Raw genomic sequence first — 16,351 nt, forward strand, 5'->3', positions numbered from 1 at the left:
GTTATTAACAAATTTAAAGGTGATACAGAAGAGTCAAACTAGAATAACTTTCAATTAGAAACTCATCGTGTGTCAAGTAACCTCAAGTCAGTACAAGTCTTTGAATGTATGGACCATTGTGTCCTTACATTCCAAGACTTGTACTGAACTTTCATTGGAACGTTGTCCACAGTGACAACATACTAGTGAAAGAATCTGTTTGTACAAAATTTAACAAGTAAACAAAGATTACATGAACTTATTAAGTAAACTTAAAAAAAAATGTAAATCAAAAATGTAAATACCATTGGCCAAGACTGGATATTAATGAACTTTATTGTAAATTATAGTATTGGCATAATCTCAAGAGGATGTTTTTATCCATTTTGCATTTTATTGCAGAGGCATAGCCTCAAATAGAAGGTTGTCTCCATAACTGAAAATTGAAAGTTTTTGGAAATCACTGGTGTTTGTAATGACAGAACTGGTGTTTGGAATGACAGTGTTTGTAATGTTTACAAAGACAATTTTGTAGCTTCAGTATATGTTATTTATATATTTTAATGTAAATACCATCAGCCAAGATTGGATTTTTATAAAAATACTAGCAGATGAGCCTGGCATTGCTCAGGCAAAAAATAACAACAGTAAAGATTAAAATTATTAGATTATTTCATACTTCTAACTCTTCTATTATATTGCATTATACGAGGGCTAATTTTTAAATAAGGTCCGTTTGTGAATAAGAATGAGAATGACGCTCAATTGCAGCAGTGTGCATGAGCATCTGCTTTCAGCATGCTTTGCACATGTTTAGATGCCATTTTCAGCTGTATCGTCTGTCTGTGTGCTGAGCTGTAAAAGTTTATAATGTTTAAGAAAATTGAGTCACCCGCCGATTGTACGATACGGTCTGTTATTCGATTTCAACACGAAAGATCATGGCAACTGTCTTTTGGGACAGGAAAGGGACTTTGTTAGTGGATTTTATGCCAAGAGGCACAAAACAATCAGTTCTGATGCTTATTGTGTGACCTTGAGAAAACACCATGCCATACAAGACAAGTGGCGTGGCCTAATGTCTTCCAGCGGCAAGCGGCAGATTTCTTTGAAGTCAGAATTTAAAAAATTTTTGAGCGGTATGATAAATGTTTGAACAAAAATGGAAATTATGTAGAAAAGTAGATAAAAGTATGTAGAATATGGGAAAAAATATATTTTAACAATATTTACAGTATTTTTCTTCTTATCAAAAAATGGACCTTATTTAAAAAATATCCTTTGTAGTAAAAATAAATATAAAACATGGCCGACGGTATTACATTTAATTGTATAAATATAAAATTGCAACGTTTTAACAAAAATACTTGTTTACGTTCTTACGTTTTTTGTTAAAACGTTGCAATTTTATATTTATACAATTAAATGTAATACCATTGGCCATGTTTTATATTTATTTTTACTTCAGAGTGTATTTTATGTGAAAATGGCAATAGCACCAGAGGACGTTTTTACCATATTTACATTTTATTGCGGAGGCAGCAGCCTCTAAAGAAAGGTCGCCTCCATGTTTGTGAAACTGGCAACTGGAGCGAACGACGGATGAAGAACGTAAACAAGTATTTTTGTTAAAACGTTGCAATTTTATATTTATACAATCCTTTGTAGTATTTGATTTATATTTACAAAGGCTATCTTATGTAAGTATTTATCAATCTGAGTGCCCAATCTAACACATTTTAAAAATTCTTTAAATTGTGTACATTAGAGGAATAAAGAATTTTTAAAATGTGTTAGATTGGTCACTCAATGTGATAAACTCTTATGTAAGATAACCTTTGTCGTTACATAAATCAAATACTATTATATAACAAACCTTAAAACAAAACTATAAAAAGTTTGGTTATTTCAGCCTACCACTGTCATGTTTATTGCAATACTCAGATGGTACAAAATGGCACGCTTTCAATGGTCAAGTATAAACCAATTGAAAATATGATATCTGAAAAAATTTAAGATATCATATTTTTTCCTAATGTTAACTCTAAGAAGCTGTACCATAATCTGCCAACAAATCAAATTTTGCAAAAAACAAACAAAATATTTAAACTTGACACTCTTAAAAACCATTTAAAACATATTTTGTACTTGATAAGTTTTTTATTCAAATTCCACCATACCAATGGTTTGATAGAAAGAAGGGACTGTTGCAAAAGGTTGAAGTAATTTTACCAATAGTAGTAGTTGACCTCCTCCTGAAAGAGAGGATGGTCAACAACTAATTAATACTGGTCTACTATTAATATTTGAAAAGTGATCACATGCAGGAACATCACAATCCATTCAACACAAATCAAAGTTACTTTTGTCTCTAACGTCCAAAAGTCTTTTGGACATTAGGGACAAAAGTATAAAACTTGTTTAACCCTTTTGCGACTGGGGTACCGATCTATTGTAAGCCTAATTGTTAAGCAAAAAGGCCAGGATACCGACTGATTGTTACCCTGTTAACAATCGATTTTTATAAAATTTATCAACAACAGATGTCAGCACTTGATGGCAGTATCTTGTTTATCGTCTGTTTCACATATTTTTGTCCAGGTGGTGTTTTGTTGACTTAAAAATTTTAATTATCGGTTTTTTTTTCTTAATTTTTCATTTTCTGATAATTTTTTATTTCATTTTTAGCATATTCATGCAATAATATTACTATAATAAGTTCATTCGTGCTATAATAAGTTTATTCAGCTATAATATGTTAATGCATTATAAATATTCAAGTTATGATCTTCAGTTCTGATATTTTATATATTTTTTAATTTTTAATTATTATTTTAATCGAAAATATCAGCAAATGTTACATCTATTGTTACTGTAATCATATGTTTATTACAAAAATATATAATCTTGTTTGATATGAAGTGAATAAAGTATATTAGTTCATTATATTAGTTGAAAGCAGAATAAAGTTTAGATTTCAAACAAATGTTTGATATAATGTGCGATAATTTCACAACGAATAAACGTACATGCATAAATGTTATATCAAATTGTACAGAACAATATTCTATGTTGTTCTGGCTCAGTGCCAATAAGAATGAAGTAACCAGACAATGTTAATTTTGACAAAAAGTAACAAATTTTCAAGTTTGAATGTCAGTTATGATATATTATTTTTTTTCCTTATAAATTTTTCTAATAAAATTTATTGAAAAATATCGTATTTGAAACTAAAGATATTAGTAAATGTATGTAATTTTTTTCATATGAATATAATGATAATTTGATTTTTGGTGAATTTTTAAATAAATATTGCCTGACTGACCTTGACTGCCCTCAGTCGTTTTTCAAAATAAACGTAAACAAGGAGCAGGGCAAACAAGGGCAAAAGGGTTAAATAAAAAAAATCTTGTGAAAATGCTAAAATAATTCCTTTTACATGATAATAAAGTCTTTATATTTTTGCAACAAATTGTATAAACTATGTGGGAAGCATGTTCTCATAAATATTGTGTTTATAGAAAAATTTATAGTTATACATTGTAGACCTATAAATTCCAACTGTCACTCCATCTGTCTGTCCTTCCTTAATCTCGAGAAAGGAGTTAGATGGAAGTCGAGACCAGATGTGGAAAGCTTAGTGGCAGGAAGCCCACTAAGCTTTCCAAACTATATACAAACTTCTGGTTTAGAACAGAAGTCACGTTACTTCAATTCAAAATTTTCCTCTGAACAAAGTTAGATAGATGACTGACATAACTATTGCTAACAGGAAAAGTATGATATACAGGGACAAGACCAATACTAAAAGATTTGGGAACATTTTGATAAAAAATTGCAGTCTGGCATTGTGATGATGTCACAATAAATAATTGCTTGTTAGAATATATTTGATTTATTTGGTTATGGCAATGTGACACACGAGCAAACAGCCACGGGGAATTCATCCCATGGAGAAGATTTTTATGGAAAGCTGGACCCTATTTAAGTGTTACTAACATGAAAAAAACACAAAAAATTCCAAGTGGCCAGTCTGTTGGACTTACCCAAACCCATGACTAACTAACTAACTATCAGAGTTCAGTGGTTTTATTCACTCGGCTACTGGAGGACACTTTTAAAATTAAGAAAATACCATTCAGAAATGAAAAAACACTGAGTCATCATATGTGGAAAATTAAATATTTATATACTTACTATAGATTTTCCACAGAGAACACTTTCAATTCCACACAGGCAAGTACGACATGCTACCTGTCACAGTAATAATATAAGCATGTCTATTTCGTGCTATATCAGTGTTACAGTAATTAAGTGAATATAATATATTCTGTTTAAATTATATTCTTTTTTTTATAAGAATTATATTTAGTTTATTATTTTGTTAATTTTATGCCAATAGATGGCACTACATGTAAATCAGCAAATCAATTTAGATAAAAAGTAATTGATTTACAGAAATCCAATAGATATTTTGGGGTGGGATATATGACATTATCTGAGTTAGAAGTATGTAAATGCAACTGTCAAGTTTTGTAGCAATTGGTCGGACGATCTAGGAGTGTATAGCGAACAAACAAACATTCTCATTTATATATAAAGATGATTGAATAGACTTACAAAAAAATGTTTGGATTGGCAACTACCACATTCAATGCAGGCATTGTATTGTTGATGAAACTCTAGTGTGCTTAATCTCAAATAACCTAGGCACCTCCCAAACCATGTATGTTGCAAGTATTCTGGCTAATAGTGATTTTGGACAATTCTCCAGTGTGCTGTAAAAACAAAGCTTTTGATATGCTTGCTCCCAAAGAAAACAATCAAGAGATATCAGGTCAAAGGAAATGGGCTGGCCATTCAAGTAGATCTCTTCTGTACTCTAGGATATACTCTAAGCATTTGATTCTGATCCAATGTCCAGAATAAATACAAATTCAAAAATTCCAGCACATAGAGAGCAGGGGTGGAGACTTTAGTCTGATCACACAAATAAGATTCCACGAAAATTTGCAGTAAAAGAATATTATAGGCACAAAAATGTTACAATAAAACGGAATAGCAACTTGGCTAAGCCTATAAACATTAATTGAGAAAATCTGCCAAATGCAAGAAGCTCCTGTGTTTTGAAAGTAAAATTACAGCATTCAATATCTAAATACCAAGTTTAAAAAAAATTAAATATCCCCAACTCATACTGTAACAAACACATTTCTCTTTGCAACATTGATTAATTACATCCACAATGAAAATGCAAGCCTGAGCCTGTACAAGCCTTTGAATGTAATTCAAAGGCTTGTACAGATTCAGGATTAATTCAGAAAACAACACAGGGTTCCTAATTCAAAAGTTGCTCTAATTCAATTTCTCTATACACTCTTTAAGTTTGCCAATAAAAACCTTACCTTTCAAATCACTTTATATATATAAATATTTTATTGTTTTAGTTATGTTTCAGAAAACTGATCAGCAATTTTGAGTTGATGTTGTAATGCAATGTAATTCTTCCATTTAAATTATGTTGAAATTGGTTCCCAGTTATCATTTTCATGCAGAAAATCTGATTTTCAGAAATAGATTACTGACATAAAGCAAGGGATGCCTGTACTGATTATATTTAACACAAATCAATAAATACTTTGAATAACAAATATTTCAAAGTAATTATTGAAAAAACTTAAATTAACACATTAATTATCAAAATAAAATAACATATATCAAACTACTTCAAACAACCTTTACTCTGCAGTAAAATTAATTCTTTAATCTAACGTTTTTGGTTAGCTTTACTAACCCTCTTCAGGATTGCCAAAAAAATCGTTATTTCGAAAATTACGTTCGAAAAACTCTTTACAATTTAGAATGTTTTTAAACTTTCCGGCTGCGCAATCTCAGATCATTCTTTCACAGCTGCATACCGGCCGCTCTCCAAGCTGAAGGGATTCGATATGATTCTTTAAAATTAATGCTTTGTTCTTTTTCATTATACTTGTTAATACACCATGCCTCCGTATATTTAAGTTGCCTTATATTTGCCACTTTCTGTACAATTTTCGCATTGTCCCAGTTGATAGACACCTCGTCCGGATCCGCTATCGCATAGTTGGCTAACGCCGTAACTGGTTGCCTGCATCTTACATTTCTTTTATGCTTCTCTAACCTTACTGCCAGCGATCTCTTCGTGGCCCCTATATAATACAGCTCCGTACTCCTCCTTTTATCCTGCACTGGTATTCTGTAAACCCCTGGAATTTTCATTCTGTCTATGGGCGCTTTGTCGTTCCGTAGCAACTGAAATATAGTAGGGTTCCTCCTGTATGCTACTTTTTTATTCTTCTCTATTCCTATTCTTCTATATATGTTGCTTAATTGAGCTCTATACTCCATTATGGTAAATTCGCCCTTTTCTTTACTCTCGTTATTACCTTTCTCTATTTCCTGCACCAACCGTTTTATTTTGCTACTCTTTACTCCTACATTTTCTGCTATTTTCTTGATGTATTCTACCTCCCTTCTTGTGTCTTGCATCCTGCTACAATGCGTGTACGCTCTTCTAAGCAGTGCTCTGAAGGCTGCCAACTTGTAGTTCGTCGGGTCATGGGAAGCCCATGGTATCATCTCTGGAATGTACGATGGTTTACGATACACTTTAGTAGTTATTTTTCCTTCTTCCTCCACTTCTACATCTATGTCCAGGAAATGTATTTTTCTATGGCTCTGCTGTTCTATTTCTAGTTCTAGCCCGAAGATATTGTTATTCATATCTCGACTGAATTTTTCCACGTCTGGCTTCTCGTTCCATATAATACATACATCATCTACATATCTTGCATACAGCACTATTTTTCCTTTATATTTATGCAATTTGCTACTTTCCAGAGATCTTACTACTAATTCGCATAATAACCCTGACACGGGGCTACCCATTGGCACGCCCCTATGTTGCTTGTATGTAGTATCTTCAAACTCGAAGAACGACGAAAAAGTGGCTAAGTGCGCCAATTCTAGTACTTGCCTTCTTACTTTTGCTGCATTTTCTACTTTTTCTAACAAAAAATCTCTCAAGTGCCCAAAACACGGCTCCAACTTTACCGATGGGTACATTGCCTTAAAATCAAATACTGTCATGTAGCTTTTTTCGTTTAATTTCAATTGCTTTAACTTCTGTATTACCTCTACTGCCTGCGTTACGCTATACTGATGTGCAGGCATGTTTATCATAATAAATTCTTTGAGCTTTTTTTCTAGCAATATCGTAGGAGCAGAGCACTTATCTACCACCGGCCTTATGCTTTTTCCCGGTTTATGGGTCTTCGCAAACCTGAATAGTCTTGGAACGGCCGGGGAGGATACGATAATCTTCGTCATTCGCAGCTGCTTAGCCAAAGCTGTCTTACTAAACCGTTTTACTCTTGCTTGCATCTGGTCTACAATCTTTGGGTGCGTTACCGTGCATTGAGTGTCCTTTATGTAATCTGCTAGCAGTTCTTTATACGTGCCCTTCTTCATAATTACCATGTTTTTAGACTTGTCCACCCTTGTTAGCACTACCTCATTATCATTCATCCATTTTTTACTTTCTCTTATATCTTTCCATGTCTTGTCCTGAGTTTTTCTTTTACATTCACTGTTAATTTTAAAAACCGTTCTCCATCTGAACGCCTCTTTTTTGAGCTCACTGAGCCCTTCCAATGCCTGCTCAACATCGGGGATAATTCTTTCATATCTGAGCTTAGGGCGCGGAACATATTTGAGACCCCACTTACAAGCCTCCTTTAAGCATCTTGGTGGATTAATGTTATCCCAGCAAGTTAATGTGGAGTTGCTACAGAACGACAAAGCGCCCATAGACAGAATGAAAATTCCAGGGGTTTACAGAATACCAGTGCAGGATAAAAGGAGGAGTACGGAGCTGTATTATATAGGGGCCACGAAGAGATCGCTGGCAGTAAGGTTAGAGGAGCATAAAAGAAATGTAAGATGCAGGCAACCAGTTATGGCGTTAGCCAACTATGCGATTGCGGATCCGGACGAGGTGTCTATCAACTGGGACAATGCGAAAATTGTACAGAAAGTGGCAAATATAAGGCAACTTAAATATACAGAGGCATGGTGTATTAACAAGTATAATGAAAAAGAACAAAGCATTAATTTTAAAGAATCATATCGAATCCCTTCAGCTTGGAGAGCGGCCGGTATGCAGCTGTGAAAGAATGATCTGAGATTGCGCAGCCGGAAAGTTTAAAAACATTCTAAATTGTAAAGAGATTTTTGAACGTAATTTTTGAAATAATGATTTTTTTGGCAATCCTGAAGAGGGTTAGTAAAGCTAACCGAAAACGTTAGATTAAAGAATTAATTTTACTGCAGAGTAAAGGTTGTTTGAAGTAGTTTGTTTGTAGTAATGCAGTGTACAGTACATAGTAAATAACATATATCTATTAAACTGTTTAATTAATGTTATTTTGTTGATGTAAGACTAATTTTACACTAAAATTTAATGTAAATTCATAAAAAACATTTTTTAAATTTAAAAAATTATTACATAATTACTTTATTGTGAATGATTTCAACTAATACAATCTTAAAATTCTATTTTTCTATAAACTTAAAAATATTTTTGATAAATCATTCTTTCTTGAATTCTGCAGTGCATTGTTATTAATTTAGAAAAATGCAGAAGAGCATCGATTATCCGAAAGCTAATCAACTGAAATGTTGGTTAACTGAAAGCTTTCCAGTCAGACTGTGTCGTGCTGAATCGAATGTTTTTGATACTAGATTAACTTCTAAAAAATAATTTTTTTTGTTTTTATATTTTTCAATATATTTATTTTGTTTGTACAAAATAAAGAAATAATTTTTAACGATACAATAGCCATGATTAGTATAAAAATTTTTGTTAGGATTAACATTGACAAAAATTCAATGCAAAGCGACATGCAACGGACGAAAATTTCAACGTGGGATATATTAATATACTATTACTGGAATATACTAATATAATAATTACATGGGATATTAATAATGTACTTTTTCGTACATAACCGGTTATCCGAAAAATCGATTTTCCAAACAAACAACCCCATTCCCCAATTGATTTAGATAATCAACACTACTGTATATTAAAAAATGCATAAATCATTTACTTTTTCCTATTTAATGAGCCTGAGCCTAATTGTTTCATTAAATATGTATGCACAAACAACCTTCATCAACCAGCAATCTGTTTAACATATGAATAAACATATTAAAACATAGACAGAGTAGATATGTGTATTCACCTAACAGATGCACAAGCAAACATGTAATAGGAACTGTGAAGAGCCCTCTGCACACAGGTTAATGGCTTAATTTTACAAATTTAATGTTTATAAATTTTATCTAGAGAATTTTGAATTGTATTAGTTATATTTCTGGTAATTTAGTATATTTTGTGGGGATACTATAGATTACTATCTAAGGAATTTCGGGACTTTGAGTATATATCTGAACTGAGGGGACCGAGACGAGTTCAACGATACCCTACTTTTGGACCGGAGACAAAAAATAATAAAGTTATCATACTTTCTTCTGGCGATCGCGCGATGATAGGGAGTCGCGTCGCTCTCTCCGCTCTCATATTGCGTGTTTAACCCAGCTGGAGATGACCGTAGTCCGACGTCATGGTTTGCAGACTTTACCGCAAGATGGCAGTACTAGCAACTATGGTGCTGTCTTCATGAGAGCATTAAAAAAGTATGGTAAGTGAAAAAGTATGATAACTTTTTTATTTTTTGTCTCTGGTCCAAAAATAGGGTACCGTTGAACTTGTCTCAGTCCCCTGAGTTCCAATATATAATCAAAGTCCTGAAATTCCATAGGGAGTAATCTATAGTACACCCTATTTTGTAATATAGAGTGGTCAGAAAGTCATTGAATTAAGTTATACTTTAAAGATTATTTTATGGATGGTTAAAAAACTAATTTGTAATAGCTTCATATTATTATTTGCAATTCATATGATTCATTAAATTTATTTACTGTATTTATGTTCATTTAAATTGTTTTAAAATTTAAGTGTTATGAACACACAAGTGCATTAAAACAAATACTGCAGGTTTAATATATTGAATACTTGAATCATTCAAACTCTTCCTAAAGATAATCACTGAAGGTGCCAATCATCAGGACATCTTTTAGAGTGATTGTAAATTTTAATTCACATATTATAAGCATATTTCTAGTTACTTACTGTAGATAAATATACATGAATAAACATTCATGTATATATACTTTTTCAAACAATTTATAATAAATATAAAGTTATTGTTTACCCTTGCCACTTGTTCCAAAGATCGAAGATCTAAATCAAGAGAAACAACCCATTTTAGTATGTAGATGAAAACTTCTGTTGGTAAAATGGAAATGTGTGTTGCCTGAAAAAATTTTTTATAAATTAATTTTACAAAAAAATTACTGTATATTAATTAATATATATATATAGTATAAAAACAAGATATATTAATTTGTTTATATGTGTGTATATACAGAGTGTTCATATAAGATTATCAGGGTTTTCACAGGCTTCATAAGTGACCTTAAAAGTATGTTTTTCACATATGATGATGCCCACCAGTGGCCATGTGGATAAAACCACTGAACACTGGTGATTAGTTGCTAATTCACCCCTTACCAACATACTAGCTAAACAATTTCCAGGTTTTTCTTCACATATCTAACAGCTAGTTTCCCATAGAAAGTCCTCCCAGAAGTCATCCCCTTGGAAGATTGCTTATGTGTTGCATTGCTATATCCCATCAAACCAAACTCACAGATGACAAAGAAGCACCTGTAAAATTTTCTATCAGACATACAAAAAGCTGTTTCCCCTTCATGTCAGAAACTTCTACCCGATGCACAAAGAGCTGTTTCCACATAATAGGATGAGGACAGGAACCTTAGGACCCCAATCTCACCTCATGTGATCTCTTCAAGTAGGGTTATGTAAAACATCACATGTATGTGTCACCTCTACTTGCTTTTACCTGAGTGGAAATCCAAGATTATTGCAGCTGTTGAATCCATCACACATGCCGACCACAATAAGGCAGGAATACGACTATAGACTGAGTATTTATCTTGTTAAGAAGGGTGATCATTAAGCAATTATGATGTCTGTGGTGAAAACTTGTTGAGTTTCTCATTCATTTAAGGTTTGTTATTGTATACCAAACCTAAGAGAAATTAAACATTAAAACCTGTAAAAATCTTTTATGAGCACTTTGTATTTATCTGCTTATTAATAAGCTACAAAGCTTATTTATTCAAACAATGATAAATGGTCATTAACACTAATCAGGGTATGTAAACAAGACTGCAATTAATGGAAATTCTAGTTTTATTAAAAATTTAGAGATTTATTATTATTATTAATTACAAATAACTCATCCAGTGTAGTCTGCAACTATCTGTACTATACAGTAGTTTAACTATTGTACAACACAGATGTACAATTAAAATAATTAGAATTTAAGGTTTAAAGCATTGATTAAAACTGATGACAACTGTACATTATCTGCCACATGCTGATGCTGACAGCATGAAAAAACAATTTATATATTATACCCAAAGACAATAACCATAACCAAAACTTTAATTACAATGCAAAAAGTTTTAGTGTATTTTAACTTATGTTTTGAGATGACAACACTAGACAACCAATAACAATATCCATGATTACAATAAGTAGAGAATCTACTGTATATAGATTTAAATTAGAAAATTACCTTATGAATGAGTGCAGGTTGACATATAAGATTCAATTTGAATTGAGAATTTATTCTCTGAAAATGATCCAACAAATCTGTTATATTTTCATCTGAATATTCATCATTTTCATTTTCTTCAACACTAAAAAATAACAAAAAGCGTAAATATTTGCAAAGTAATTTCAGCAGTTCACAAAATACTCAAACTAAAATTACTTGAAATCATACAAACTTTACATTAACTTAATAAATTTTTATATTTATAATTAAATTAAAAAATGAAATGAAAGTAATTATAATTTATTACATATCTGGTTTGTTAATATATTAATATTTACCTGTCTTGTAAATCTTCATTGTCCAAAGCTAAATAGAAACACAAAATACAGTATTAAATTACATTGTTTGTAATTCAAAATTTAATTTTAAGTAACAAAATTAAATTTTTTAATGTTTAACTTTTAAAAATTTTTATCTTTAAATTCTAAAATTCATTTTGAAATTTTATGATAAAACTAAATTAAATTAACAACAAAGAGAGAAAAACATTCACATTTTTAATATTATCAATAAGTTTTTTAATGAAATAAAATAGTTTTTGAAATAACAGTTATGAAATGACCTAACTTTCAACAATCTTTAGTATCAAGATACCACAAGAGATGTGAGATGTCCTTGGGAGCTAACAGAGTAGTCACCCAATGACATCTCACATCGCCACTATGATAATTTCAATAGTGTTAGCCAAGCTGTCTAGTAAGATTTTCCTCAAAATAATTAACTGGACCAGAGAAAAATACAGAAACAAAATAAAGTGTGAAGAGAAGGTTCTAGAGAGTAGCTCAGCATCAGTCAGTTATTTTTTTGTATCATACACAGCAAATTTTTGTGTAAAACAGTGAATCTTTCATATTACATCAAAGAGGCAAGGTGTAGAAATAACTATAAAGCTCAGGAGCAGAAGTGTGGAACAAGGAGGATATAAAAGCCACAGTTATTTAAGAACCTGAACCTGATTTGGTATGAAAACCATTTTTAAACAGAACAAAATATTTTTACAATTTTATTTTAAATAGCTAAAAATGTTCTATTTCATAGTAAATTTGTTGGTAGTATTCCTAATAACATTAAATCTTTTCCTTTGTTATTAAAAGATGCCAAGATTTATTGATTTTTTCAATAACAGGTCTGGAAAAATGCCACACAAAATATCTCTGGCTCTAGCTAACAGCAATTTAGGTTAAAATGCACCTAGGTTTCCAAGATGGCGGCGTTTCCAATTGCGACTACTGACGCTCCCGACGGCAACTGTTGGAAGCAAGACACGATCACGTGACAACCTCGGAAAGCTTTGCGCTGTCGACTGTAGAGAGCGTTTTTCGAAACCTGGCAATTTTTGTATGCAAATTGGTTCATTCGTCGTAGATTTTCGTTACAGTAAAAATATGCAAATTTTCATTTCCTTTTGCAGTCGTTGTGTATGCAAGACGTTTTTTGGGTCTTTAGAATTTTCTTACTGCTGTTTTTATGGTCGTGCGTTTTTTTTCCTTTCGCATCGGTTTATTCCTGAAATTTTGCATTTTGTTTATTTCGTTTTTTCGAAATTTATAAAAAAGAAGAGAATAATGTCGACCGAAGTGATATTTTCGGAAGAATTCTGGACTAGGTGTGATTCGCTAATGTTCTTCGAATTACTTGGAAGTGAATTTAACGATTTGAGGCTGGACGAGAGAATTCTGTCTGACGTGAAACTGGCCGTAAAACTAGGTTTGCAGCATGTCGAGGTCGTTTGTACTGTTTGTTCCCGTGCGTGTAAGTTGGTGTACCGTGCCGACAGAAATTCCGTGGCGATGAGATGTGTCTATTGTAAAAAGAACTCCGCTTTCAAAAGTACGTTTAGGGGTAAGTGCAGACACATTTCATGGGCCAAAGTGTTTTCCTTCATATGGCACTTGCTGTGCTTGGAATGCGCGCTAAAGAACGCGGCCTTTGTGTGCACTATCAGTAGTCACACGTCTGTTGATTGGGCGGCAAACTACTTCCGTCTAGTAATGATGATAGCCATGGAGAATGTTTCGCCATTTAAAATAGGAGGACCCGGCAGAACCGTGGAAATTGACAAGACCGTGATAGCCAGACGAAAATACAAAAAGGGTCACAAACTGAAGGGCACGAGATGGGTAGTCGGCAGAGTGTGTCGCGAGGATAACCTTGCATGCTTTGTTTGCAAGGTCAACAACAGGAGCAAGGAGACGTTGAATTGGATAATTTCGAAATTCGTTAAATCCGGAAGCACGACTTTTACCGACGAGTGGAGAGGTTATAATCACATAGCTGACCTCGAAGATGTAGAAATAGTTCACAAGACAGTGAATCATTCGAAAAATTTCGTAGACCCTCAAACTGGCGTACATACTCAGAAGATAGAAAGGCTATGGGACGTCTTAAAAAACCCAGAAAACATTTGCCCAAACATTATACCGAGGATTTGTCAGATTCCTATCTGTACATGTTCATGTACAAGGAGTTGTTTAAATTGTACAAACTGAGGCCCGGAAAACACTTCCAACTGTTTGTGGAACATTTAAGTTACATATATCCAGGATCGGGTAAGATCCCCGTATGGAAGGAACCACAGTCTGTGCCCGCTGCCCCAGAACCCCGAAAGAAAAAGGAGGAAACGGAAACGAAGGGAAAGAAAAACAAATCCAAGAACAGTGGGAACGTAAAACGGACAAACAGAAGAAAAAAATCGTCACAAGCCGAATCAAATGTTGGTCACATCGTCACCAAAAGAAAGAAACGAAAATGACAGCCTTCGGAAATGTGAGTAAAAAAAAAAAAGTTAATATCGTTATTATTATTAATAGTAATAGTTTTATTTGCAAACTCGGGACGCGAGTAATTTATATATATACACACACACACACACACACTATATATATATATATATTGTGTGTGTGTGTGTGTGTGTGTGTGTATGTGTGTGTGTGTGTGTGTGTGTATAATTAAAAAAAAATTAGAAGAAAAACATATATATATATGTTTTTCTTCTAATCTTCACACATATATATATATGTTTTTCTTCTAATTTTTTTTTTTTTTTCGAATACTTAGTAGTAGTAGTAGTTTTAATTTTTACATAGTCTGTAATATAGAATAAGTGCGCAACGCAAAAACATATTTTTTAGTTAGGCATCAGCGCTTTTCCGAGGTTGTCACGTGATTACATCTCGCTTCCAACAGTCGCCATTGGGAGCGTGAGTAGTCGCAACCAGAAACGCCGCCATCTTGGAATACCTAGGTGCAAATTAACCACAATTTAATTATGCTGCACCTGCAATAATTTGCAAAAGCACAGAATGCTGTAGAACAATCTTTTTCTGCATTCAATTTTCTGCTTACTTCAAAATGGTAATGAAAAAAAAATGCTTTACACTTAATAGTGAACAACTTTTACACATTAAATAAAACATTAGGAAAAAGTTTACTATAAACCATTTTGTAAATAAATGAATTTCAAAATAGACTCTATATTGCATTCTCCAACGTTTAAGAGTGAATAACCACAACAAAGAAAAAAGGATCTGGTAGAAAAATGAAAATTCTAATGAAAGCAAAGTTGGAAGAATTGAAGAGAACATTTTAAGACAGTAATAATTTCAGTTTTTTTGTACCCCTGAAACTGAAAATTTCAATAGTTGGCTCCCCAAAGCTTTGAAAACAAAAACAAATATTAAATATTAAAGACAATAAATAATTCCAGAAAGAACAGACAAGCAAAAATTCACTGGCAAAGACAAGATGAAGAAGGTTATTGCAAAAGTTCTTCATTTTGCATGATAAGGTTTACTTCACCCCTTGTAATTGATGATCAACAATAATGGTGGATTTTATACCTGTAATATTTCCTCTACCTCTGCCAACAAAGTTTTCCAAGAAGAAGAAATTTGAGGACAAAGTTTTGGTTTGGATTGTAATGAAACCAAAAGGAATGAGTCATGCCCAAATTAGAAAATAAAGTTTTGCTATTAAAGTTCAGTGATATTAAAATAAATATATACAATATCATCTGATTTCTTACATTCAAAAGAACTACTCTCAAGCAGCTCTCTTAAAGGAGAAAATGGAGAAAAACAAAATGTCTTTTGGCCAGATTGAGCAACTTCCCACTACACAAAAAGCATACTCGATAATCTAAGACAAGAAAACAGCACCTTAATTGAGAGGTAAGTAGGACAGTTCTGTAAACGTGCCAGAAATTAGGCCAATTGAGGAATTTTGGTCAATTCTCAAAATTTTCATCTGACCCTTGTATATGTTTATGTCCTTTGTATAATATGTTTCGTTAGTCTGTGCCTGAAATTGTAATTGTGTAAATGAAGAAATGTTAATATTTTTTGTTTGTGACGTAGCATTATGGCAGGATGTATAAATTGGCATCCCATGTGCAAATGAACTATCTTTTTTTCTAACCGGATTTTGGATCAGACATACAGAGGCTTGTTTGGAGTGGTGAGTGAAGTAGGAAGAAATAAGGACACAACCTGGTTTGTACTACTGGTAGCAAACCACTCGAGAAGCAATCGGATTGCACTGTAGTAAGTTATACATCATGATAA

At 32.6% G+C, this 16,351-nt stretch overlaps 2 protein-coding genes across 2 annotated transcripts in view; one reads left to right on the forward strand and one right to left on the reverse strand.

Moving 5' to 3' along the window:
- The window catches only part of LOC136968560 (flavin-containing monooxygenase 5-like), a 223,361-nt gene that overhangs the window by 124,474 nt on the left and 82,536 nt on the right, over positions 1 to 16,351 (forward strand). The window lies entirely within an intron of this gene.
- The window catches only part of LOC136968564 (F-box only protein 9), a 50,032-nt gene that overhangs the window by 7,502 nt on the left and 26,179 nt on the right, over positions 1 to 16,351 (reverse strand). The window contains exons 5-7 of the mRNA XM_067262556.1: positions 12,068 to 12,095; positions 11,748 to 11,871; positions 10,296 to 10,397 (exon numbers count right to left, since the gene is read on the reverse strand). Of these exons, the coding sequence (XP_067118657.1) occupies positions 10,296 to 10,397; positions 11,748 to 11,871; positions 12,068 to 12,095 (254 nt within the window). The remainder of the gene's footprint in view (positions 1 to 10,295; positions 10,398 to 11,747; positions 11,872 to 12,067; positions 12,096 to 16,351) is intronic.

Source organism: Centruroides vittatus, unplaced genomic scaffold, assembly GCF_030686945.1.
Source record: "Centruroides vittatus isolate TY-2023 unplaced genomic scaffold, ASM3068694v2 contig_15, whole genome shotgun sequence".
Classification (NCBI taxonomy): domain Eukaryota; kingdom Metazoa; phylum Arthropoda; class Arachnida; order Scorpiones; family Buthidae; genus Centruroides; species Centruroides vittatus.